Genomic DNA, 23,590 nt, shown 5'->3' with positions numbered 1-23,590 from the left:
TTACTATTGTTTATGCTCAATGTTGTTATTGTTCGAAGTTAAAAGACACAAGAAAAAGATATTTTTTTTGGTTAACGTTATACTAACTGTTATGATTTATGCTATATTCAGATTCCTTAGGCACCGTGCCCACCTCGAAGAATAATCTTCACTGGTTAACCTTTGCCCTGACCCAACCTACTCCCGTTGTAGAGGAGTTTTACAGTGTGAGGGTACGGAACGGACGCCGGCACACTTGGTGGTGACGAAACTTACGCCGCTGATACCCGCAATGGGCACCAGAAGGAATATTGCTGAATGACACACAAACCAGGTTGTCCAAGTATGTCCAAGTATCGTACAACGGGGTTTTGCGCATACTCACCAACGTTTGCACAAACGTTTGCACAAACGAGTTACAATATGAGGTGTATATTATTATTCCACGTGTTGTCCAAGTATGTCCAAGTATCGTACAACGGGGTTTTGCGCATACTCACCAACGTTTGCACAAACGTTTGCACAAACGAGTTACAATATGAGGTGTATATTATTATTCCACGTGTGCCAATAACATTGGAAATGTTATTTTCCAACTGAGACTCCAATACGTGATACCTGTTCAGACTTGGTAAACCTCTATTAATTTTTATTTCTCGCTGGATGTAAAAAAACTGACACCTGGATTTTTTATACTTAATTCAAGTATAAAAGTTGGCCCATCAATGGTCGACTGTGTAAAGTGCTCGACTTCAAAAAACTCCTGTACATTCCTAAACTGTTTAAGTCGATATCCTTCGAGTTATTCATAAAGTACTCATCATTACCTATCCGAAAATGTATCATTCCCACTCGGAAAACAAAAAACAACCGAAATAAATGAGATTAAAAATGAAGAAAAGTTGGCCCATCAATGGTCGGACACGTTACAATAGAAGGCAATTTTTGGACAAAGAACATTCGGTCACAACTTGTAAAAATTCTCACTAAAATACATTTTCTCAGCATCATCCAGAGTGCTAAGGAAACTTTACTCATCATTAAGATTAATGACCTCAATACGAAACTCGCTACAGTAATGATGTCATCTGCAGACGACTCGGCGCTGCCATCGCTCAGTAAGATGCATTTGGGCATGCGCGACAGCTCGTCCATCAAGCGCGCTTCCTTCAGCTCGAGCGACACGGTACGTTGCATCTCACTACTCTCCACTGCGCTGAGCATCTCCATAGCGGAGTTCAAGACATTGTGTGGGCACGGCATGACAAGTGCCAGCAAATCGCGGCGGTCAACAAGCTTCGACGTGAGGAATCTTGTACGTATTGTCTCCTTGCTGACTCATCACTTCGACCAAATAGCTTTGGAGCGACAAGAAGGTGTGGATGATGCGCTCTATCGGGTACTCCACAAACTCTTCCTTGATGTTTGCAATCAGATTGTTCATGTAGAACGCCGACTTGCGGTACTGTAGGGCTTGGATTGCGGGAAAGAAGCCAAGGTCCAAGTACTTATTTGTAGTCGTAGTTAAGCATTGCATAGTTTTCAGACATTTTTGGTTTGCAGTATGCGTTTTCAATACTCTCTTATCTGCAATAGTACGGGGTTCGGTATTTTGAAGATAGGAATTAGTGCATGTGCTTATGGGGTCCACTGAAATTAGGAACAGCTCGGGTAGAAACCTTTTAACTATGCTAATACTAAGTCGCGCATCTAAACTCAGTAAGGCTGTGGTCTTTGACGTGTTGGCTTGAAAGTAGTTAGCTCCACCTCGCAGGAACATCCAATAGCCTGCTGTTTGATACGTGACATGTATGTCAGATTGCCCCCCGTAGTCCTGTCCACTTCTGCTCGATACAAACGTCCTTTGGTCGTCATACGTCCTCGCCAATCGGTTGTGGAGATCCATCACTCGCTGTATCGTGTCAGTATGCCGCGAACTGAACGCTGTATTTCGTTGGTGTTGAAGTTGCTTCTCGCTGGTGTGCATGTAGATTTGGGCAAAACTTGGTGCCGCTTCTATTCAGGCTGGGCTGAAACGGACCAATGTGTGAGTCAGCTGACCTTGAATACAATACGTCTTCGGCCGCTGCTGCTGTGCTTGACATCGTTGGTTCCAATGGAAGTGAAGTTGAACTGAGCGTTGTACTGACGAAAGCGCTCCATGAAGTTGCGCTGCTTTGAAGAGATCTTTGAACGCGTGCATTTCCGTCCAGTCGGGGAAATCGTAAGGATCCATCTTGACCTTGCCCTTAAAAAAACAGGGCAAGTTCTTGTAGTCGTGGGATGTCAACTTCTCTCGGCAGTGCGGGTACGTCGTCGTTTTCCCAGAAACTTGGAGCTAAGTGTGGCCGCCTTCCTCAAACACTTCGTACGATTGCCGTCCTACGAAATTCGCAGGGTTTCAGCATGGAGAATCGCATCTTGGGCGGGATCGTGAGGAAGGAACGGTGGATCTTCGCCAAGGTCGATGTCGTGCCTCCTCGATGAATTGAACATCCCGATGAATGACCCTAGGTTCATCCAGTGGTTAAAAACGGATGCAGATCGTTCGTCGGATGAAGGCCGTTGTCGTTGAGAACCCCCCAAATCAATTTTATCGTGTAGTTTCAATCGTCCAATGGCCGAAATGGACGCGGGTTGAGTTCAACGTCCACAATCGCCATCTCTTCACGTCTCATCGTCGGTCCTTCTGGTATGATTCGAGGCTGAGCGGACACAAACGTCATCAGGAAGTCTTCCACCTGCGGTTGTTCATCAGCTTGACGCATTTAAGATTTATTCGCACGCTTGGTTTGTTTTCATGACGCGCTATTTCTCTCGGTACAACTTTGCCCATCCAACAGAGCTTGTTTGTTTTGGCTTGCAATGGGGCTCCGTTGCGGTCTGCATACTCCGCAACTACACCATTCCCATACTGCCTAACGTAGGGCAGTAGAAGTCGGCTGGCTAATTCGGGGTCCTCCTTGGTTTTTTCCTCCTTGGATAAGCCAACAGATTGTGTTGCAACAATTCGTGGCGGGCTTCGCTCCACGCATCGGTCAGAGATGTTCACCGTCTGCAGTAGTGTTCGGTAACTGCCACACTGTCCTTGTTATCTTGAACGCCACCACGTCAACGCCGTCATTTCTGACTTCGCCTTGGGTGGCGCCTTTTGTTGGCATTTACTTTGGTCGACATTTTGTTGCGTTCCATAGCCGCACCTGATTCGCCCGTGCCATTCGGCTCTAGTTAGCTTCCATCAGATTCACGTTTCCGTTCGCTGGCTTGGCCGCGGCCTTAGCTTCCGATTGGTTCCCTAATCTAACGTATCAGTGCCAGAATAGACCTTGCCATTTGATTTCTCGACTAACTGCATGCTGATAGTTATGGTGGTTTGATACGCATCCTAATATAGGATCTACTTCACCCCCCAGACGGTAAACTTTATGCCCCTTAAGGAATCTCCCTGGGCTTGCAAGGCTATTACATGATTATCCGACCGAGGATACCACGGACGCAGATTCACGTTATACGCAGTATGACACAAATATACCAAGATATAATGGAAATCCACTCTACCTGAAAGGATTTTTCGCAGGTAGGACAAAGGAATAAATTCACTTATCGTTTCACGCGAAGTCCACTACGCAAATTCCACCTGGCTATTCCGACCGAAGTCGGGGGAATAATTGCACGCTGTAAAAACTACAGAGCAATGCTTGAGTAGTGCTACGGAAACCGTAGGGAGCAACTTATTGTCGGGATAGGCACAGTGTGCAACGGACTCCCCGTGTGTGCTGCAGTGCGTTTCGTAGATCCGTCACTTTGGACCCCTTCATACACGAGAACCGAACTTCGAAGAAGTTCCGAAGGCTTTGTTGTCCGAATTCCCCAGGAGGGATCCTTGCGGAAATAATCCGGCGAAGCCGGGGATCGAACCCACGACCTTTGAGTTAACAGTAGGACACCGATGCTCTACCACTGAGCATGCTGTTGGATTATTTGCGCGGCCTAACGTTACATGCAATATGTTTGACTGGAATTATACCACGTGCAAACCCTCCAAATTGGCGCACGTAGATTGAAACACGTGCAAATACGCCACTTAAATATAACCATGCATGTACATGTACACCAAAAACCACGTGTTAAAACCCACGGCCAGTCGAGTCGAGTGGACATTTGGGGTTAGTGAAGTATTTCCACGACCAGTGGCCGCATTTCGTGTTCTGGCCGTCCGTGATGACAGTGCTACCGGACATGGCCATTTGCATATCGTTCAGTTCCTGCACATCCACCGTCCAATCGACGGCTGTACGACCGCTTCAATGAACGACGCCGCGCCAAATGGCCATCTGGAGGTCGTCGAATTCTTGCATCACGAGCGGTCGGAAGGGTACGACCCCCAGACGCTGCGGCTGGCGATTGGGAGAGGACATCTAGAGATTGTGAAGTATTTTTGTGATACGGTTAGTCCAGCTAAGACCATGGCGTGGCAGGTGAAGGGCACTCTCCCGTCGACGACTTCGTTGGTCATGTTTGAGTACTTGGCGCTCGAGGCTATAGAGTACTTGACTATCCATTCGAATGGGTTCTGGTCCAACGCGAGCAGTGCAGTACAGATGGCTCGATCTGGTCCAGAAGAATGGGTCTCGTGAATGCGTAGCGTTCGATACGGTGGTGACGTCGATGCAAAACGCTGTGGGTCTAGGACATGTGCTTATAGTCGACTACTTGTGGGGTCTTCTGATGCTGACGCGGCCAACTCAACAAGTCAAAGCTGCCAGTTCCTTTATCGACCAGATTAGTCCATGAAGAATGCGTTCAAGGGGCCATGGGGACAATTGAACTGGCAGACCTTCCCAATGTCGTCCCAATATCTGAGGTGCAAATGGCAGGTGCTCCTGCTCCAATTGTGGACGAAGGCCACGCCACTCTGGCTGTCGTGGGGTGGTCATTCTCATCTACGAGTGCCCCTTCGACTACGGCGGGATGGTCATTTGGGGCCAGATAGCAACAATTAGTATTTGTACTAGTTAGTATATACTAACTAGTACTAATACTAATACGTATTAATATACTAGTAGTACTAATAATATTGCCGTTGTCTTAGCCGTGCTCTTAGACATGGATTAGCCAGAAACGAAGAAAAGAAGCACAATACTATTAATAGTAATAATGATATATAAATCTGTGAGTGTTGTCACATCATACTGATGATCACTTCCAAACCCCAGGATCATTTATCCCTCCTTTATTTGCAAGTAAATGCGTAGACAGTTCATTCCTTTTAACAGTTTCCTTGCGAGTATCCGAAGAAAGCACATATCAAGTTATACAGTTTATTTTGCTGGGTTTTGGCGGCGCGCTTGAGAGATAGATGCAAGTCGACCCAGACCACGACAATGTGCACGACGGCAACGTGTCCGACGTTGACAGAGAAACCGAGATTGACGATGACGCAGTGGACCATGGAGAGGATTCTGCTGACCAAGACGAGAAACAAGTAACCGAGGCGAAGGAAGACGATACGGCAGACGACGAGTCACATGCTACCCTTGAGCAGGTAACGTTACTGTCCGCCACACACTATGTAAGGTGGACACACCCCAATGAGACCACGCGTAGGACGTCTCCGTGACAAAGCTAGCGAAGCCTCTGTCGGCCTACTTTCACTTTTTAGCGGCAAATCGCGCCATCGTTGTCGCCGAGAATCCAGGACTTGGCATCGGTCCCGTGCAGAAGATTCTCAGCACGAAATGGAACGAACTTTCTGCCGAAGCGAAGGAAGTACGTAGGACCCTGTCTCTTGTTGTTGTAGCGTACTCATGCGTGTCCTAGCCATTCACCACGATGGCCGCGGCGGACAAGGAGCGCTACCTCAACGACAAGCAATCGTTGATGGACCAGGGCATCGACATCGAAGCAGCCCCAAGAGTCCCTCGCAACGACGAGTCCTTGTTGACTCTCCCAAGCGGTACTGTATTCACATACCTTCCTTCTATCATATCGAAGTTCACGTCGGGGGAACACGTTAGCCCGGGTCAAGCGCATCATGCTCACCGACCCCGACGTTAATAAACTCTCGAAAGACTCTGTGCTTGCTGTGACCAAAGCCACTGTACGTCGAATACCACTTGTCGTGTTTAAAGATTATGAAACATGCGACAGAGTTCTCCTCATTTGGAAGTCGTTGTAGGAGCTATTCATTCACTTTTTGGCGACCAAGGGCCACGACAGCGCGACCATTTCCAAGCGAAAGACAGTCAAGGACAGCGACGTGCTCACTGCCATCCATTCCCACGCAGTGCTCGACTGGCTCCGCGACGACTTTCCCGAGTCGAAAAAGGTCCCCGTGGCTGCCAAACTCTCGAAAAAGTCTGCGGCTCATAGTAATGTGGCGGCCACCGAAGCTTCGCCGTCGTCGTCCTCCTCTGCCAAGTCCAAGATCACGTCCTTCTTTTCAAGAGATTAACTAACCTATGCTACTACTAGTAAATACTACAGTACTACTACCAATGATGCATACATCAGACAACATCTATTGTGTGTGGCTCGCAGGAAGGCTAGCAACCACCCACCAACCACCACCACCCTGTATCTCCTCGATCGTTGCTACCCAAACCACACTAACGTAAATGGCCAATGAACGAGACCTCGTCGTAGTATTCAGGTTACTCGTCTCTGAGGACCGGGAATTCAATTCTGAAAAGTGCTGCATCAAGCCGAATGGTTGGGCATTCTTCTGATCATTTAATTGGCTTGAATAGACTTCACCTTTGCGTTTATTTACTTCTCTTTCCACTCAAGCCAAGCCAAAAGGCGATGGATGTATGTGTTTTTGCTTATTTTTGGTGATTTCATTTTTCTGATGATTCGATTGGCTATTCCAAAAATCAAGCAATGCCATTGGCCATGTGCATCATAACCTGACCATCTGCGATAGCATAAATATTCCGAAAAGATATTGAATCCGACACCCATTCATTGGCTAATACTAATATATTATTTCAGAAGCCTGATTTAAAATGAACTTGTCAGCCCTAATTCCACGAATTCACCTATCAGCGCTTCCTGCAAATGTCACGACTTTTTCAATCCTTATTGAGACTATCTAAAATGGCGCCTCGGCCAATAGATTTCACGATATTCGACGACCTCGATAATAAATAATTATTTTATAATGCATAATTTCGATAATTGTTCAAATACTGTAGTATATTATTACATGAGGGAGTAAACATTCCAAAACGATGCATTCGCGCGAAGGAATATGATCATCTCGAAATTCACCGGATGCATGTGCTTTCTATGGTCTGTCAAGATGTACTTCGCGACGCTGAAGAGCCGTTCGACCAAGTCGCTCGTTGGAAGGACAAACTTGAAGCAGCGGTACTTGCTTACTGGGAATTGCGGTAAATCGTGTATCCAATGATTGTAGCCGTGTATGTTTATCCATTTTTTGTTGAGAACGACATGATAAATAAAAAAAATGAGTATTTCATTAGAATAAAGAAAATCGCTACTGATCAATGAAGTGAATAAAACATCTAAAGGGTCCAAACACTTGTTGTTGCGTGGAGATCGTTGTTCACAACCGTCGCCTCCAACAAAATGGCTAGTTGACTGAACGTTTTGAACACTTTCAGACTATCCAAGTGAACTTGAACAGGTAAGTTGATAGTTGCATGTGCTTTGGGGGGCTTCCGGTCGGTGGCACGGAGCAACTCAGCACCGATTCGTGCAGCAATAATCCGCGGTAGAATATCGAAGGTGTCGGGTTTTACAACCTTGACATTCCCATAGGCAGCGTCCACGTTCCATGTGTCTTTGGGCCACTCGAAGTCAATTTCGATGGTTTGCTGGCTGGGGGCGATTGTGATTTCCACGATAGTGGCGTTTCGAGGCTCTACAAACAATACACAAATACTGACTTCTCCCGAAGGGTGACGGCGGTACTGGTAAATGTTGCAAGGGTAGCTGACAAATTTGACAATTCCATCGGATGTTGGAAAAGCCTCGTCACCAAACTCAAATGTCATGTCCTCGTGAACCGGAATTTCAGTCGCTTCGTAGCTAGGTGTTGTCGATTGCACTGCATACATTAGTGATTTTATGGATAGTGCAATACACAATATCTTACATGTTGCCCCATGTGGTAACATGGCCTTTCGGAAGTGGGCGCGAAATGCGTCGAAGCTGTACTGCTGGAATAATACGTGCTCATCGTAGATGTCACGAGCCTTTGTTGACGCACTCACACAACTCGATTGCACCAGGTCGTCGAGTAACTTCTGCGCCTCACATGGACGTGACATGTTCCATGCTACTCGTGTGGCCGCGCTACTGCGAGTCCTGCGTGATGGTTGTCGGTGCATTTCAAGAAGATTTCGATAATGAACGAGGATTGCGCGCGCAATTTCAAATCTATCCGGATAATGCTAGTACCTACTAGAGTACTAGATGTTCAAAATGTTCATTCGTAACGTTCTGTTGAATTCGAATTTCTTTCAATTCGGACATCTCAAATACTTTGACGCACGATATCTCAAATTTCTACCAAGGGATTATGAATCTGATGATGGATTTGTAATGCTTACAAGTGTATCAATAAACAACCGTTACTACAAGTACTTTGTACGGAATGCGCAGGATCTGCGCTGAATTTCACGTCAAACACAGACATTCATCGTGAAGGAGGACGAATTCGGCCTTTTAAGCACTGAGTTTCACTCTTTTCTGCGAGCTAATCTTGTATAATCTCAATGGATATTGAATCTATGCGATAATAAGTAGACAAATACGAGAGGATTTGCTTTGGTATCGCATATTCATCACGGTATCCTCGGACGAACACTCTTCTTCGTCTTGTTCACATGTTCGTCGTTTTGTGTGTGGACATCTGAATTCATTTAGTAGATACTACTACTACTATCTGTACTACTATATCCAAGATCATTTGTAAGTGGTGCTTAGTAGACACAAAACTGATAATAGTAAGCCCAGCTTCAACTTCAATCCGGATAACTGCGTTTCAAGAAAGCGCGCAAATTCGAAATCGATGGCAGGTTGGTTGACTCCGACCTTCTGGCACCATGGATGCCGCATGATGAACCGTCATGGTTCACCGCTAGAGACCAACTGCCGACGATACAAGGCTATGTTTGGGGTGACCCCCCTATGTGCTAGCCTTGTATGGACTATGGTTGAAGACCGACGCCCAGTGTCCTCGCGTCCAATCCACCTGCTCTGGGCTCTGCTCTTTCTCAAAGTATACGGTACTGAAGACGTTCATCACTGCATTACTCAAGCCGACGAAAAAACCTTTCGACGCTGGGTTTGGATTTGGGTTACATTAATTGCTAGTCTCAACGTGGTTGTACATCAACCTGCTATTAAAACTAATGTCATGCTAGATTCAGTGGGATCGCCGTTTGGAGTTGAATCGTCCAAGTGACAGGGCACTTGTGCCTCTCGATGGATCAGATTTCCGCATCCAAGAACAGATACCATTTGATCGCACATGGTACTCCCACAAGTTCCATGGTCCAGGCCTCCGTTACGAAGTCGGCATTTGCATTCGGACGGGCAACATTGTTTGGGTAAACGGAGGGCTCCCATGTGGGGAGTGGCCAGACTTACGGTTGGCACGCGATTCCTACATCAGCATGGTCCGCCGTGGTGAATTGACGCTTGGAGACAAAGGGTACAATGACCCCAATTACTTTATCTACCCATGCCCCCAACTGCAAAACCCGAGGCGCCACAAAGATATCATGGCTCGCCACGAGATCGTGAATAAACGCATGAAGCAGTTCAGCGTCTTGTCACGCGTATTTCGGTACAGTATTGATCTCCATCCTAAATGTTTTCATGCTGTCGCCAACTTAACTCAATTGTCGATGGAAAACGGCGAACCGCTATACCAAGTGTAAGCTAAATGAATTCAATTTAAATTTCCACTATTCTGTATTTCCCGTAACTCCCTGTTGGTCGTATTCGAGGCGTTTTGGAGCCAAAAGTTCGTCCGCGTAGCTCAACGGCGTGCTGGGTATTGCAACGCTACCAGGGTCCAATAGGAACATGACCAATCCAGCCTTCTCAGTAGCAGTCAGCTCGTCTTCGCGTAACGACAACACCTTCGCCACACCATTGTCAAAGTTAGGATAGTGGTGGATCTCAGCGTTCAGAGCCAGATATGGCAACGTTGGGTGCCGCAGGTAATCCATGAAACATGGTCCGTGCATCCGCCATGTCAAGATCTTCCGCTTGGAGTTGTTTTGTCACGCTTTCGAATTGCTCAGGCACATCGAAGAGCTTTTTCACAGGAGTATTCTGTCCGCTAAGCAACAACAGATCTCGCACCCCTGAGACCTACGGTAAAAATGGTAACAGCGCCAGATAGAGTTGGACCATTTGAAATGTCGATGACCATCGCGTTAGGTTTCGACAAACCGGCAATAAGTCAGTGTACTGTAGCGCGTAAGTTCTCCAGCTGGGCGAAGTCGCCAAGCCTCTTCATGACAGCGCGTATGAATACCATGTCGCTTTCGTAAGGCACCAAAAATGCCTTCAGGGCCAAGTTGCTTGACCATGAAGGCATTCTTGGAGCGCCCGTTTTAGCCGCCATAGAGACGTTGGTAAAACAATTGTCGCCAGTGACAAAGGCGAGATTTGCCAGCTCTTTGCCATAGAGGCCAAGTGTTTCCTCGATGAATGCGATGTAAGCGTCAGTATCCATGCTGTCGGGCTTCAAGAGTGGTGACATTGCGAGCAGAGGTGTATGGCGCACGTTGGCGACACCGTACGTTGCAAAGATCGCGCAAAAGTGCTTCGACCCGTCGGTCCACCCGTCACTGCAAATCCCAAAGACGTCGGGGAGTTCTGCTGCGATTTTGGCCTCCACGTTACGTGTGACCTTGTCCATTGCAGCCTTTAACGCCTTCACGCGTATGGGGGTCAGCCGTGATATATTGCGTGTTAAGGGGTTCTCAACCTCCGAAAAGGGTTGGTTGCGCTCAACAATCCACTGCACCCAGGCGTGCAGGTTGGTCGCCTTGGTGTCGACAAAACCAGTGAAGTGTCCACACGAGCAGTGCCTGTGACGCCTCGAATTGGGCAAGGTAGTCGGGGAGTTTTTTATCGAGGTGGCTCGTCAAGTTGGAGTACCCGGCCGATTTTGCTTTTGTTCGCTTGGTACCACACACCTTGCACTTGAACGTTATGTCGTCCAGAGCGACGAAGTAGAAGGTACATAGCTGCTTGGTTGTGTGTTCCATTCGTGTAAATCGAATGAGGATAAAATTTAATTGGACGAAGTTTGAAAATAGATTATCGATATCTACCGACACCGAAAATAGATAATTAGATCCATAAGAAATAGATTATTTTTGCTATCTTATCTAGATTATTATCTCAAAGATATATTATGTCCGAAGCCTGTTTTAAATAGTTGCGTTCAATACAAACATGGAGTAATATTTTATCTGGATATTGCACGTTCTTTCTTCGAGGGATAGGGCTCGATTACTCAATCATTGGCTGGCTACGAGGGATGGGGTTACCAGCACCGCTTATTGGGTGAATGGACCGATACCATCGTAAGTTTTTCTGTGTGCAGTTTTGGCTATAGAGAGGCCTGTGGGCCGAGAAAACAACAAAAACGATTTACATTGGGTTTATGGCAATCGGAGACCACGCTGCGCTGGCTGGCAAATTGAAAAGTCAGCACGTCCTGCCCACGGCGTGCCCACGTCGACTTTCATTTATGTTCTTACATGTGTATGATGCGTAATGATATTGTTTACCATGGTTTGCAATGTCGCCATGTTGTTAGTAGTAGTTACTGTGATGTGAAAGCCGTCTGGGTCTAGCTAGTGGTGTATGTATTATGCGGGATGCTCTTGGGGACAATCAGGGGACTCAAGTCCAGTCATTGTTATGTATGATATGTTGTCGACTGACTACTACGATGGTGGCTACATTTTGAATTGGAGTCGGGTCTTTGATTCCACCTTGTGCGACTTTTGCATTGAACAACCCAATGATTATATTGAGTGCCCCGATGCGGTGTTGCTCGCGCAGGACATACAGTACCGACCCACTGCTGCGAATATTTGGCGCAATGTCGTGTACGAAGCTCAAGACGTGCTGTTCGGCGAGCGATCCGAAGCGCAAGACATCGCCGTGATAGGATGGTGCTATGAGATCCAACTCAAGGCCATCGTGGAGGAACAGCTTCATGAAGCCAACGACCAACTTCGCCTCGGATTTCTTCTTGCGGTCTGCGCCAACCTGCCACATGGGGGTTCTTGAGCGTACCACTCGAAACACAGGTCTGCCAAGAACGTGGCGGCTGCCTTGTGGCGTTTCATTAGAACAGTGGCTTCGGCTTCGTGCGATGGCATGGCGATGGGTGGTGTTGGAGCGGCACCAATACCGACGTGGCTTCAACGGCAGCAACACGTAGGCAAAGTGCCTTGTTGATGACAACCAGTTCGTGGATCACGGCTTGTTGCTGCGTAATGGAGTCGTTCGCACGTGTGCCTTGTCCTTAATACGGTAATCCTCTTTTCCAGTCGATTCACGTAGGCATGAACACCTAGATCGGCCGCGACATTCGCCGCTTGTGGCGCGTCTTCAGTGCACGACGTCAACGCCACCAAAGGGTCAAGCAGGGAAAGCAGTGGCGTTCCTGATCCGATGGTGATCGTTTCGGCTGTCAAAACTTGAGGAAGGTTCGACAACATGGCGACTGACGGGGTAGCTTGAGTAAGTAGGGCTAATGCGATGTATAGCAGCAGACACGTGTACGGGTTATGGTAAGGATAGAGCGCAAACCGCTGCTCCTAGGACGTCTTCATGTGCACGAAAAGAATCGAAACTACAGACCCCGAAGTCACAGCGAGCTGTTGGCATTGGACAAGGGAAAGGTCTGAAGCACGGCCAAAGTAATGCCACAGCAGGACTAGCATAGAAGCATCTTGATAATCCTTTGAACTCTGAGCGTTGTGATGCAGCCACTGAACGAGCACACACAAGCCTTGCTTCGTGCAAGCCTCAGCTTTCTTCACAACGCCACCATGTTCACGCTTCAAACAATGACGCTCAAGCGTGCGCACCATCTTCTGCAGCCGTTCTTCGAGTGACACACGTAGTGATGGATTTTCCTCCAGCAGCCAGTTCTTGGTCTGTCTGTAGTATTGCATTACAGTTGACTTTCCCAACTTACAGCCGCGACTGCCTTCGTTAAAGGCAAGGTGGATGTCATACTTGTCCATTGCTGCCTTAAACACCAATGCCGTCGCATCCTGCCTGGGCAATGCAAGCCAACAAATGCTCGAACGGGACGTTTTCGGAGGCCACCACCGTTTAAATGCATTGAGTGCGTTGATGCGAGCCCTGGCAGTTTTCGCAGGTACAAGCTCATTATGCTGCAGGTAATCGGATGGTTGGGTACCAGTTACACTTAAGATATACTTCGAAGGACTACTGTACTGATTGGTAATGTAGGGTGTGAAAACAGGACAAAGTCCTGCATGTCGGAATATGAATCATTTCCAGTCAAATATTCGATCACCACTAGTTTGCATGGAAGGTGTGATATTTCAGATTCCATTCCGACAAAATTGTCGGAATATGTCGCAGCCGACACAATAGCAGTAGTCCTAACCCTATTCGAGTTTATTGGTCAAAATTATTCCGGATTCATTTTTAGTACCATATGATTGGTAGAAGGGGGAAACTGAGGCCATAGGTTGGCTAAAAATTGAGCATACAAATACTAAGTGACGTCTGAATTTTGTTCCATTGGATAAAATTATGAAGGTGTGGAACATGCATTACGATTTCCAACCACAACTCACGAGACCACCGATATATTTCGATCACCTCCATGATATTTCGTCGTTTATATTTCACCGAGCCAGCGGTACTAGTACAGTATACTGTAGTTCAACGAACTATCGTATAATTTCAGTTTTCGTCAATATATTTACCAAGATATCGTTTCTTAGTCTTTCCTTAAAATGCCCAACGCTACATACTTTCGTATCCATCAACCCTATTCCCACAACAAGCACTTCTCGGAAGGGTTCATGTCCGAGTCGACGGGGCACTGGAACGCTCGGGCAAACTCGGCGTTGTTTTGCAACGCCCCCGTCACGCGGAACCGATGGGGCGGGTGCGGGTCCGACAAAAACTGCCTGAGGCGGGCATCCGTGTCCTTGGAGCACCAGGATTGGGCGAACGACAAGTAGAACAACTTGTTGCCTGCTTCTTCCGTGTACTGGGACGGGAACTTCTTCAAGAACTCGTGGTACGCGCGGAAACTGGTCTTGAGCCCCCCGTTGTCCGCAATGCTCTCACCCAACGAGAGCTTGCCGCTGATGTTTCCCAACACCGCGCCTGTCACTTCGCTCGTTACGATAAAGTTGGCGTACTGGTCGCTAATGCACTGGGCCTTCGTCTTGAAAGTAGTGTTGGTGGCGCTCGACCACCAATTGTTCAACTTGCCGTCGCCATCGAAATTGCGGTTACTGTTGTCGAACCCGTGGGTGATTTCGTGTCCGATGACCATCCCGATGGCACCAAAGTTCTGGGCGGCATCGTATTTGACATCAAAGAACGGAGGTTGCAAGATGCCAGCAGGAAGCTTAACTTGATTCGTTTCCTTTATGTACTTTGCGGTCGTCTTGTGGGCAGGCACGCCGAACTTGCGCTTGTCCACAGGTTGGCCTTTCAGCTTCAACTTGGTGTCGATGTTCACTTGAGAGATCTTCCAGTGGTTGTTCAAATACTTCTTCGAATCCAACGTCAGGTTGGGGTACAACTGGGGCTTCTCTGGGCCACCCACCAATTGCACTAACTTGGACAGCTTCGTTTGCGCGTTGGCGCGGGTCGAGTTGTCCAACCAGTCGGCGGTGGCAATGCTAGTGGAGAAGGATGACTTCAATGCCTTGGCCAGTTCGTCGACCGTCTTGGCTGTATCAGCCGACCACACCGCGTCTAAGAAGTACTGGCCCAAGAGTTCCCTCACGGTGTTGCCCGACTCAGATACGCAGTACTTTTCACGGGTTGGTTCCTCCTTTTCACCATTGATAATATTGCCGAACAAGTTCCAGTTCGCTGTGCGGAATTCAGGGGTCAAGTGGTTGGACGAGGCGTGGATGAGCTTGTACTCCACGATGGTGCGGAGGTCGTCCAAAGTCGTGTTCTTTAACAGCGCTTCCGTCTTGTCAAAGTAGGTCAAGTCGGAAAAACCCACCCAGTCATTCGACCCACCGGACTGGTCGTGGACGTTGAAGCCGTTGGCCTTGAGCCACGAGCCGATGAGCAGTGGGTACTTCTGGTCTAGCTCGTAGTACGTAAACGCAGTATACGGAGACACAACGGCTTCCATCTCCTCGAGCTCGTTGTTGCGGCCGAAATGGACCACAGTTTGCTCAAAGTGGATGATCAACGGCACCGCAGCCATCGCTTGTTCGGCAGTGTAGCCAGCCAACTGCAACACCGACGTAATGTACACCTCGTAGTAGGGTTTGAAGAACGACCACTCGCCAGGGTAGATGTAGAACCCGTGAGACAGCGACAGGGGGGATCGGACACCGAAGAGGGCGTTCTTGGTTGGGTTGTCGTAATCAGCTCTGGCATTGATGTCGAAAAAGGCAGGGATGCCGTTCTTGGCCAATTCACCAGCCACGATGAGGAGGTCCAACGTGGTGTTCGCCGACCGAATGGCTTCGAACGAATCGGTCAACGGAGTCAGGCCGAGCGATGACAGCGTAGCCGTGTCCAAACAGGAGTTGTAAAACTCTCCAAGCGTGGACTTGTTGTCAGACAAAATCTTCGTCAACACGGCTTGGTTTCGGATGGTGATTTGGGAGAACGACGTATCGGTGAAGGTTTTGCCCGGGGGGATCACAGCTTCCTTGTGCCACGCGCCACACGCATATTGATAAAAGTCGTCGCAGGGGTTTGCGGAGTAGTCGATGAGCTTGGTCACAGACTCAGGGAGTTCCGTGACGGAGCCAGCCGTGGTGGTAGCCGTCAATGCGCTGAGGGAGACGAGGACTTTGACCATCGTAGCCCGAAAAGGAAAATGAAGTTGGCCAAAAGTGTCAACCATTGACAGTGAAGTGAAGGCCAGGCGTGCAGGTCTTTCAAACAACCAACCGGATTCACATATGGAATATCCTTGACCAAGCTCCTAAATGACCAATTTATGATGGGCACGGTTACACCTACACACCATATTCGCTACCTATGTATCTGTGCCCAAGCATTTTCCTTTCCCAATACTTTCACGCCCTGACGCATTGGCTATGCACATCTGTTAGACATAAGCTGTCAGGACACAAAGTTTGTTACCCTGGCAAGTGTCAGAATATATCACGCATTCGAAAGGTCTCGATATGTAGCTCGAAGAAATGTGGCCCTGCCACTCGACAATCAAACCATAGATGTAATATATGGACATTGGAGGCCATATTTTGGTCATCCATTGGCAAGAGTACAGCGGGCTATGTACTCTACCTCCATGTGTTGGATGATACAGGCAAGGGTGACGTAACGCTTGAAGAAGCTATTGTACTGTACGCGTGAATGACTTGCGATATCTGTGCACTAGCCAAAGTATTTGTTGACTTGACTCACAAGTTTTGTCTAAAACTCTCAAACCCAACGAAGAGTGTGCACAACCTCAGGTGGCACTATAAGCTGTACGAGATTCATCACTAGGAACGCACGCGATGAGGAGACGTGTGTTGCTACTGATGCTAACTGCATTGTACAAGACCATATCAGCTCGACGAGGATTGCCAAACTGAAGGCAACTTGTCAACTCCATGTACTTACTATGAGTCGATTCTGGTGCACCATATCATGTTGCCCTTCGTCGTATTCTTGTACTGTAATATTGAATAAAACTGTCATGAGGACGAGGAAAGAGGTAGCACTGAGGAAGGGGGCGAGAGCACGAGGAACACGAAGAACACTTGTGTGCTCGGGGGCAAAACTGAAAGTGAGGATTATCCGACTGCTTACAGCCAACCAAAGGGAACACCGGATAATATCCTTATCTGGTGTTTTGTGCCGTCGGAGCCAAAAAAGGCACAAAATCCGGATACAATCCGGATGTGCCAAAGGGGCCAAAGCAGACAGGCCAAAGTGCCCCCTAAAAATACATCAATCATATGCTTTTTTTGTAACCAAAACAATACAAACTCTCATATAAATTATCCATCAAAATCATCCACAACTTTTATCTGGAACAGGGAAGTACTAGTTTGTACCTGAGAACGACGTACATGGTTTTGGAATCGCTGATTTGATCACATGACGACAAATTGCTCGCGCATAATATTACTATTAATACTACTGTAATTAGTTATAAAATCAATGGTGGGCGATAAGAATGTCAACTCCATTCTGCATACTAGTAGTAGTACTACGTAGTACTAGCAATGGAGTACTTTGCATACGTAGTACAAGTACTAACGTAAACAATCAATTTAAGACGCATCAGAGGAAGGCGGCTGGGGAGAACTTTCAAAGCTCCACGCTCGTTCAACATTTTTTACCTCTGAAACTTAGCTGGATTAATGGGGAACAACCTCATACCAAAATAATTGGTATGAGCCATTGGAAATGTACCGATACCACAAATTATATTGGGTATCGGTACACTTTCAATGGCTAAATCAACAAAAACCAAGCAATTTTAATCCAAATTTGACTATCAATTTAAGACGCACATGTTTATCTTGAATATTATATACCTATTTGCATATAAATTTGGTGGTTAGGTTATCAAATTGTAGCAGGAAGCAAATCAATTTCCATATTAGGTTATGCATTCACAAGTGTTCCATATTCCATCATTCCAAATTGAGTTGGGAATCCAAAGTGGTGCTTTCGGAGGATACTTGAGGTACAATACATCAACAAAAATATCGTTCACATTCAATAACTAGACTACGACCGAATCCACAAGCAAGAAAGGCTCCACTACGCCGTCTCTGGGCTGCTCATGGTTGCCGCTGCTATCGCTGTCTGCGTCGTCCACCACGTTGGCCCCGTCGACAAGACCGATGCCCGATGGCTGCTACTGTGCGTTGAGTGTATAAATTTGCACGGGTTATACCGCGAAAAATTTACGACTTTTGATTGGTTCTTGCACATACGTCTTAAATGGATTGTTTACGTTTACATTGGAGGACTTCCAAAACCTACACAAATGAATTTGTGTGGACCTTGACATAAAAAAAAATCGAATAAAAATATGTGTTTGACCTCTCGCAATTTGTTGAGGCTGTTTTTTGGTTTCAACAAATCGTGGTGTTTGTGTTACACATCGCACAAAATTACTTTGATTGTTTATACAAATATTAGGAGGTAAGCCACCGATTGGACTTCACGTTCCCACCAATAATATTCGTGGACATCGCGTTTCAACTTCCAACGAGTCATGTCGAAAGCAAGCAAAGGGCGCGGTAAGAGTTGGTAAACGGCGTCGGTTGATCTCTTGCTCGACCACGTCCAAGAGATGCAAATTGCGCGTGATATTGATACCAAGGCAGACGTCCTCCCACTTACTCGTGCTTAAAGTAATATAAGATGTAATTTAACGCATCAGGTGTTACCGACACAGTCGCGACAAATGACTGTGCATCTCGGGCCTTGTACATGGTGTACCATGGACTCATCTCTTGGGATTCAAAGAGTGCAACTGACTTGATGAAGTTTCGCTCTTTCAACCGTCTGCGGATTCGTAGAGCATACATGATTCGACGTAGGCGCTGCGGTCGCGAGGCCACAAGCACCAAAGTGAGGTTCATGATATTTGTTACATGAAGCGTTTTGGTGCTCGTTGCCATTCAATTTTATCCAATAAACTGTTGATTCAAATTGATTTTACCCAATAGAATTAGGAAAAATTTGCTACTTGCGTGGGTTTTGGTGGCCCTGGTATCGCGTGACGTGACGAAGCAAATTTGACCACAATAATGATACACATCATATCCGGACAAATATAGTTTGTGTCGGCGATTTGTGTAGGTTTTGGAAGTCCTCCATTGTGCTCCGAGTATGAGTAGCACTTGTAATTTAATCCGGCATGGTTCGTGACGCTATGCCATAATAAGTGAATGTACTGGTATTGTTTACTTTGCATGTGCCAAGTTTCGCACGTACTTTGAGGAGGATGACGTATTCATGTGACGCCACTCAAGTCAGCAAGATCGAGACCTTTGGCATCTCAAGTCAGCACGATTGAGTTCAAAAATAGTAGTTGCAAATTCATAGTATTATGCTATATATTTATCTAACTACTGGACTTGTTGCCTGTTCATGTTCACATCCGACCGCGACACTTGGGTGAACCACACTTGATGAACCGCGAGTTGTTACCATAAACCGTGGCGTCCACGTACATACTTGGAGAGAGCTGCATGAAGTAGTACTCGGGCACTTGGGCGTAGGACATGTTGCGGAAACGTCGGGCGAATTCGTCCTTGCCGATGGCTTCACACATGTACTCTATACCGTGTTTGGCCTGCGTGAACAGGCGCAGACAGGAGCAGGCCAAATCCCTTCACGGAGGTGTGAAAGAGGCTATGCTTGGCAGCCAAGTCCTTGTCGAAACCTTGGTTCGCGCATAGCGTTCCCATGCGTAATGCAGAGGACAAGTATTGTTCTTGGTCACGTTGATACAGTGGGATGGTGCAAAAGCCAGGGGGTGGTTGCGGGTGAAACGGAAAGTAAATTAGTTTACTGTTAGTTTCCAGTGAGAACAACTGGCTCTAAAGGCTAGGCGGACTAGCTAATGACTAGCCAATCAGGACACGGCATCCTAATGATTTACCGTGGATATGGCTGGCTATCTACTATCTGAGGAAAAGCCTCTAAAAGGCACAAAAACCTCCTACTAGCTGCAGCCAATACTGCTACCTGAGGCTTCAGGGCAGTGGTGATGTTCATGACGGAACAGGGTGTTCTGACTGCCTCCCAACAACTCCACGCAATGTCACCCGAATCAGGTGCCCATAGTGCAGCAAGAGGCTGACGGTTAGACTCAGTGAGCGTAACCACCTATGGTTACACCGTCTTATGTCCGGGACTAACCACGTCGGACACCCCTCTTAGCGGGTCCCTACCAATTGGTCCTTCCGCACGACATGCCGGGGAAGAGACCGGATGGATCGAGTAACCACCGGGATGCCGTCATCCCCCGTTGTCTGACCTGTCACGGTTGGAGCGTCCTTCGTACATGACGGGACTGGTCTCGGGCTGAGAGGGCGGAGTTTATGCTCCTTGGTCTGGGCCAAAGGGGTCGGAGGTCTGCAGCTGCTCCACTCTTAGTTTACTGCGCAGTGCGCAGAACGTTGTAATGTCTAACGGTTTGGTGAAGATATCCGCGACTTGGAGTCGTGTATCTGTGTACTCGAGTCGAAACACTTGTTATTCGACGAGGTCGTTGATGAAATGGTAGCGCACATCAATATGTTTGGTGCGCCCATGATGACTAGAGTTGTTCACTATCTGGATGGTGCTTTGATTGTCGTCATGGAGGGTAATAGCCGAGGTGATGGGATGACCCATCTCACCTGCTGTCTGCTTGATGTACAAACATTTATGTGCTACTGTACACAGAATCATAAGTTCTGCCTCGGTAGTCGAGAGAACTATGCTGCGTAGTCTCTTAGCGATCCATGAGATCGCAGAGTTGCAGTAGAATGTCACAAAGCCGGCGACGCAGCGACGAGTGTCAACGCAATTAGCGTAGTCACTGTCAGCAAATGCGTGCAGCGGAGTGGGGGCTTCCAAAAATACTCTTAGACAACTTCTCAGACACAATTTTATTCAGATGTAAGAGCGCTCTCAGACTAATCTGAGAAGACATCTAAGATGGAGCTTCCATGTGCGCTCTCCAAAAATATCTCAGGCAGATTTTATTCAAACCAGCTCTATTCATCAAAATGGTTTCAAGCTTCCTGTTTCTTTGCGCTTACGAGGACAACCGCCGACGCGCGGTGCTGTCTTGCATGCTTCTGCTTCGCATACGGCCATTCCTCCGCGAGCGAAACATCATCCGCTCGATTTCACTGTGCTACAATCAACTGGATAGTCCATGGTACATTATGTACCACAGCCGCAACGTGCCATCGTTCATCGCAGCTGTGTCAATTCCACCAGCCACCTTTGACGATCTCTTTGCTGCATTCGACAAATTCTACATGGTACAATCTGGTGAGGGTCGGCGAGGACGACCGACTCGAATACATCATAAGCATTGCGTGCTTGCACTTGTCCTACACGACTACACCCACGCGACAGAATCGAAAACGTTGTGCGAGTTGTTTGCCGTGCCACCATCAACTTTGTCGAGGGTTTTATCAAATGGCGAATGGGCCCTGTCATTGGCTCTGAAGGACATCGAGACGCAGGTATACGCTGGCCGTCGTTTGAGCAGCAGAATGTATGGTCTCAAGCCACTGAACAACGCGAGCCACTGGTTCAAGGGGTTTTTGCTTTTGTGGATGGCAAAAGTCTACCTGTTCAAGAACCGTCGTCAGCAGATTTACAAAATGAACTGTACAATGGTATGAAATATATACTCAATAATTCTTAAATCATAAATGGTAGCATATTCTTTCTTTATGTACTTGTTTGCTCGGGATATTTAGTACGTATATATTCCTGTCAAGTTAATATGTTGTTTTAACAGGGTAGCTTCATTCTGTGTTCGTGACAAGTGTACTCTGCTACGGCGTCGACGGCACATTGATCTGGGGTAGGCATAATTGCCCCAGATCATGGAATGATGGTGAGATGAGTCGCTGGTTACAAGACCGCCTTGCTGACAGTCGATTCTGTGCACCTGGTATGAAAGTCGCCTCCGACTCTGCCTTTCCTGTTAATGGGCAGTGTACCGGTCGAATTGTTACACCGATCAAACAAGGAGATCTCGAAAGAGTATCCCCCGACTGTCGGCTTGGACTACAAGCCATGAGCAACGCAATAACCTCGCTACGACAAGCCGCTGAGTGGGAAATGGGTGCTGCTGTGAAAGTGTACCGTCAACTGGATCTAAAGTTGCCCTACAATCCTGACTTACGTGGGCGACGTTTACGAAATATATTTCGCTTGTACAATTTTCGAGTAAGGCACACAGGAATTGGCCAAATAAAATATGTGTTTGGAGTTTGAATTAATTGGACTCGTAATGCTATTTAATCTTGATGGATTTGAATAAAATGCATTATATCAATTATCGTGAAGTAGTTTAATCTACTACTTTTTTGGCGTATCTCCAAGCAATTTCATCATGATTGCCATCTGGAATTGTTCTTGGCGAGCGCGGTACTCGTTTTCATCGCTCAGTCTGCGCTCTTCACGCTCATCACGCAGCAACTGTTGCTGATATTCTCGCTCTTCGCGGGCGATGTCTTGTTGCCGCTCTTGTTGCCGCTCACGTTCTTCGCGCTCGTCTTGGCGCTTTTCTTTGCGATCTTCCATAAGACAAAACATCGACATCATGTCATTACTCGCTGATTGTTGCTTGCCGGCCTGGTCAATAAATGCATCCAAACTTTGGCGCCGTTTCGCCACCGCAGACAATGAGGACGCTGATGGCGTTCCTTCCGACACCTTACTAAGCCGCTTCCCAAGTTGGCGTAGACTATCTTGAGACAACCCTGAACGGTTTGGCTTTTCTTTTAAAGACGTCTTTTGTCGCTTTAGAGGAAGAAACGTTTGGCTTGTGTCAATTTCTTCCTTGAAATCGACGTTGTCGGTGACGTCCATCTGACTGTCATCATTGTCGCCTTCTTCCGCGACGCTTTCCGAGACATTCACATCCGGCGTGACGTCGAGAGTTGTCATGTGGTCGACGTCTTGGTCGAAGTATGTTTTGAGACTATCCGCATTCATCTCGCCTTCGTCGCCCAAGACCTCGACCGCCGCTCGACTGTCGATGTCACGCTGAATGCGCTTGGCTCGGACGACGAGTGGTGGACAGTCTGGGTCACCAGTTGGTTTCTTCACCGACTTGAGGAACGTAAATTTCCGTTTACACGCCTCCCAGTCCCGTGCAAATGCCACGTTGTTGTGCGCGTTAAACTGCTGGGTGACTTTGACCCAACCATTATGACCAAGTGGGACGAGATCCTGGATGCAGTCTAGCAGGATTTCGACGTCTTTGTCGTTCCAGTTTGGCGCTGATCGCTTCGAAGCAGCTCGGGTGGCCGCTTTAGTTGCCATTTTTGTTTTTTGAAACTGACGTCTGAGATCTAATGTTCTTACATGTACGAAGACGATTTTTTGGTCTTCGCACATCTGAGGTCGACTTAGATTGGTCAAAATTGCAAGTCTGAGCTTTTCTTATATTTGGCGTCTGAGGGTATTTTTGGAAGCCCCCCAGTGGTGACATTGTGTTCACCACCCAAGACGAGACCGTAGTCGATCGTGCCTCGAATATAACGAAGTGCTCGCTTGGCTGCCTGCCAATGGACTGGGCCGGGGTTCGTTAAGAACTGACTGAGCTGCTGGACGACGTAAGCCAAATCTGGTCGGGTGCTAATCATGAGGTACATGATGCTCCCGACGACAGATCGGTACGGCTTGTCCACCATGT

General features: G+C 47.4%; 8 protein-coding genes across 8 annotated transcripts; 3 read left to right on the top strand and 5 right to left on the bottom strand.

The window, feature by feature from the left end:
- Window positions 1-943: 943 nt before the first annotated feature.
- On the bottom strand, window positions 944-2,215 carry H257_03270 (hypothetical protein; the record flags this gene model as incomplete). The annotated part of the gene is made up of 4 exons (XM_009827278.1): window positions 944-965; window positions 1,034-1,180; window positions 1,299-1,486; window positions 2,126-2,215. 4 exons carry the CDS (start codon window positions 2,213-2,215, stop codon window positions 944-946), a joined length of 447 nt encoding a protein of 148 aa, XP_009825580.1.
- Window positions 2,216-4,286: 2,071 nt separating this feature from the next.
- On the top strand, window positions 4,287-4,616 carry H257_03269 (hypothetical protein; the record flags this gene model as incomplete). Its single annotated transcript, XM_009827277.1, has 2 exons — window positions 4,287-4,411; window positions 4,433-4,616. The coding sequence occupies 2 exons, from the start codon at window positions 4,287-4,289 to the stop codon at window positions 4,614-4,616; spliced, it is 309 nt and encodes a 102-aa protein (XP_009825579.1).
- A 686-nt stretch (window positions 4,617-5,302) lies between these two features.
- H257_03268 (hypothetical protein) lies at window positions 5,303-6,493 on the top strand. The gene is made up of 5 exons (XM_009827276.1): window positions 5,303-5,524; window positions 5,587-5,748; window positions 5,800-5,935; window positions 5,997-6,079; window positions 6,158-6,493. Exons 1-5 carry the CDS (start codon window positions 5,339-5,341, stop codon window positions 6,431-6,433), a joined length of 843 nt encoding a protein of 280 aa, XP_009825578.1. The 5' UTR covers window positions 5,303-5,338; the 3' UTR covers window positions 6,434-6,493.
- A 2,526-nt stretch (window positions 6,494-9,019) lies between these two features.
- H257_03267 (hypothetical protein) lies at window positions 9,020-9,893 on the top strand (the record flags this gene model as incomplete). Its single annotated transcript, XM_009827275.1, has 2 exons — window positions 9,020-9,229; window positions 9,375-9,893. 2 exons carry the CDS (start codon window positions 9,020-9,022, stop codon window positions 9,891-9,893), a joined length of 729 nt encoding a protein of 242 aa, XP_009825577.1.
- A 244-nt stretch (window positions 9,894-10,137) lies between these two features.
- Window positions 10,138-12,261, bottom strand: H257_03266 (hypothetical protein; the record flags this gene model as incomplete). The annotated part of the gene is made up of 3 exons (XM_009827274.1): window positions 10,138-10,332; window positions 10,433-11,014; window positions 11,929-12,261. The coding sequence occupies 3 exons, from the start codon at window positions 12,259-12,261 to the stop codon at window positions 10,138-10,140; spliced, it is 1,110 nt and encodes a 369-aa protein (XP_009825576.1).
- A 1,759-nt stretch (window positions 12,262-14,020) lies between these two features.
- On the bottom strand, window positions 14,021-16,039 carry H257_03265 (hypothetical protein; the record flags this gene model as incomplete). Its single annotated transcript, XM_009827273.1, has 1 exon — window positions 14,021-16,039. One exon carries the CDS (start codon window positions 16,037-16,039, stop codon window positions 14,021-14,023), a length of 2,019 nt encoding a protein of 672 aa, XP_009825575.1.
- Window positions 16,040-17,926: 1,887 nt separating this feature from the next.
- H257_03264 (hypothetical protein) lies at window positions 17,927-18,794 on the bottom strand (the record flags this gene model as incomplete). Its single annotated transcript, XM_009827272.1, has 2 exons — window positions 17,927-18,061; window positions 18,600-18,794. The coding sequence occupies 2 exons, from the start codon at window positions 18,792-18,794 to the stop codon at window positions 17,927-17,929; spliced, it is 330 nt and encodes a 109-aa protein (XP_009825574.1).
- Window positions 18,795-22,248: 3,454 nt separating this feature from the next.
- H257_03263 (hypothetical protein) lies at window positions 22,249-23,588 on the bottom strand (the record flags this gene model as incomplete). Its single annotated transcript, XM_009827271.1, has 2 exons — window positions 22,249-23,246; window positions 23,396-23,588. The coding sequence occupies 2 exons, from the start codon at window positions 23,586-23,588 to the stop codon at window positions 22,249-22,251; spliced, it is 1,191 nt and encodes a 396-aa protein (XP_009825573.1).
- Window positions 23,589-23,590: the final 2 nt, after the last annotated feature.

The sequence above is a fragment of the Aphanomyces astaci genome (assembly GCF_000520075.1).
Source record: "Aphanomyces astaci strain APO3 unplaced genomic scaffold supercont1.5, whole genome shotgun sequence".
Classification (NCBI taxonomy): Eukaryota; Oomycota; class Saprolegniomycetes; order Saprolegniales; family Verrucalvaceae; genus Aphanomyces; species Aphanomyces astaci.
The sequence above is the reverse complement of the archived record's forward strand: the minus strand, read 5'-3'. Positions and strand labels throughout refer to the sequence as shown.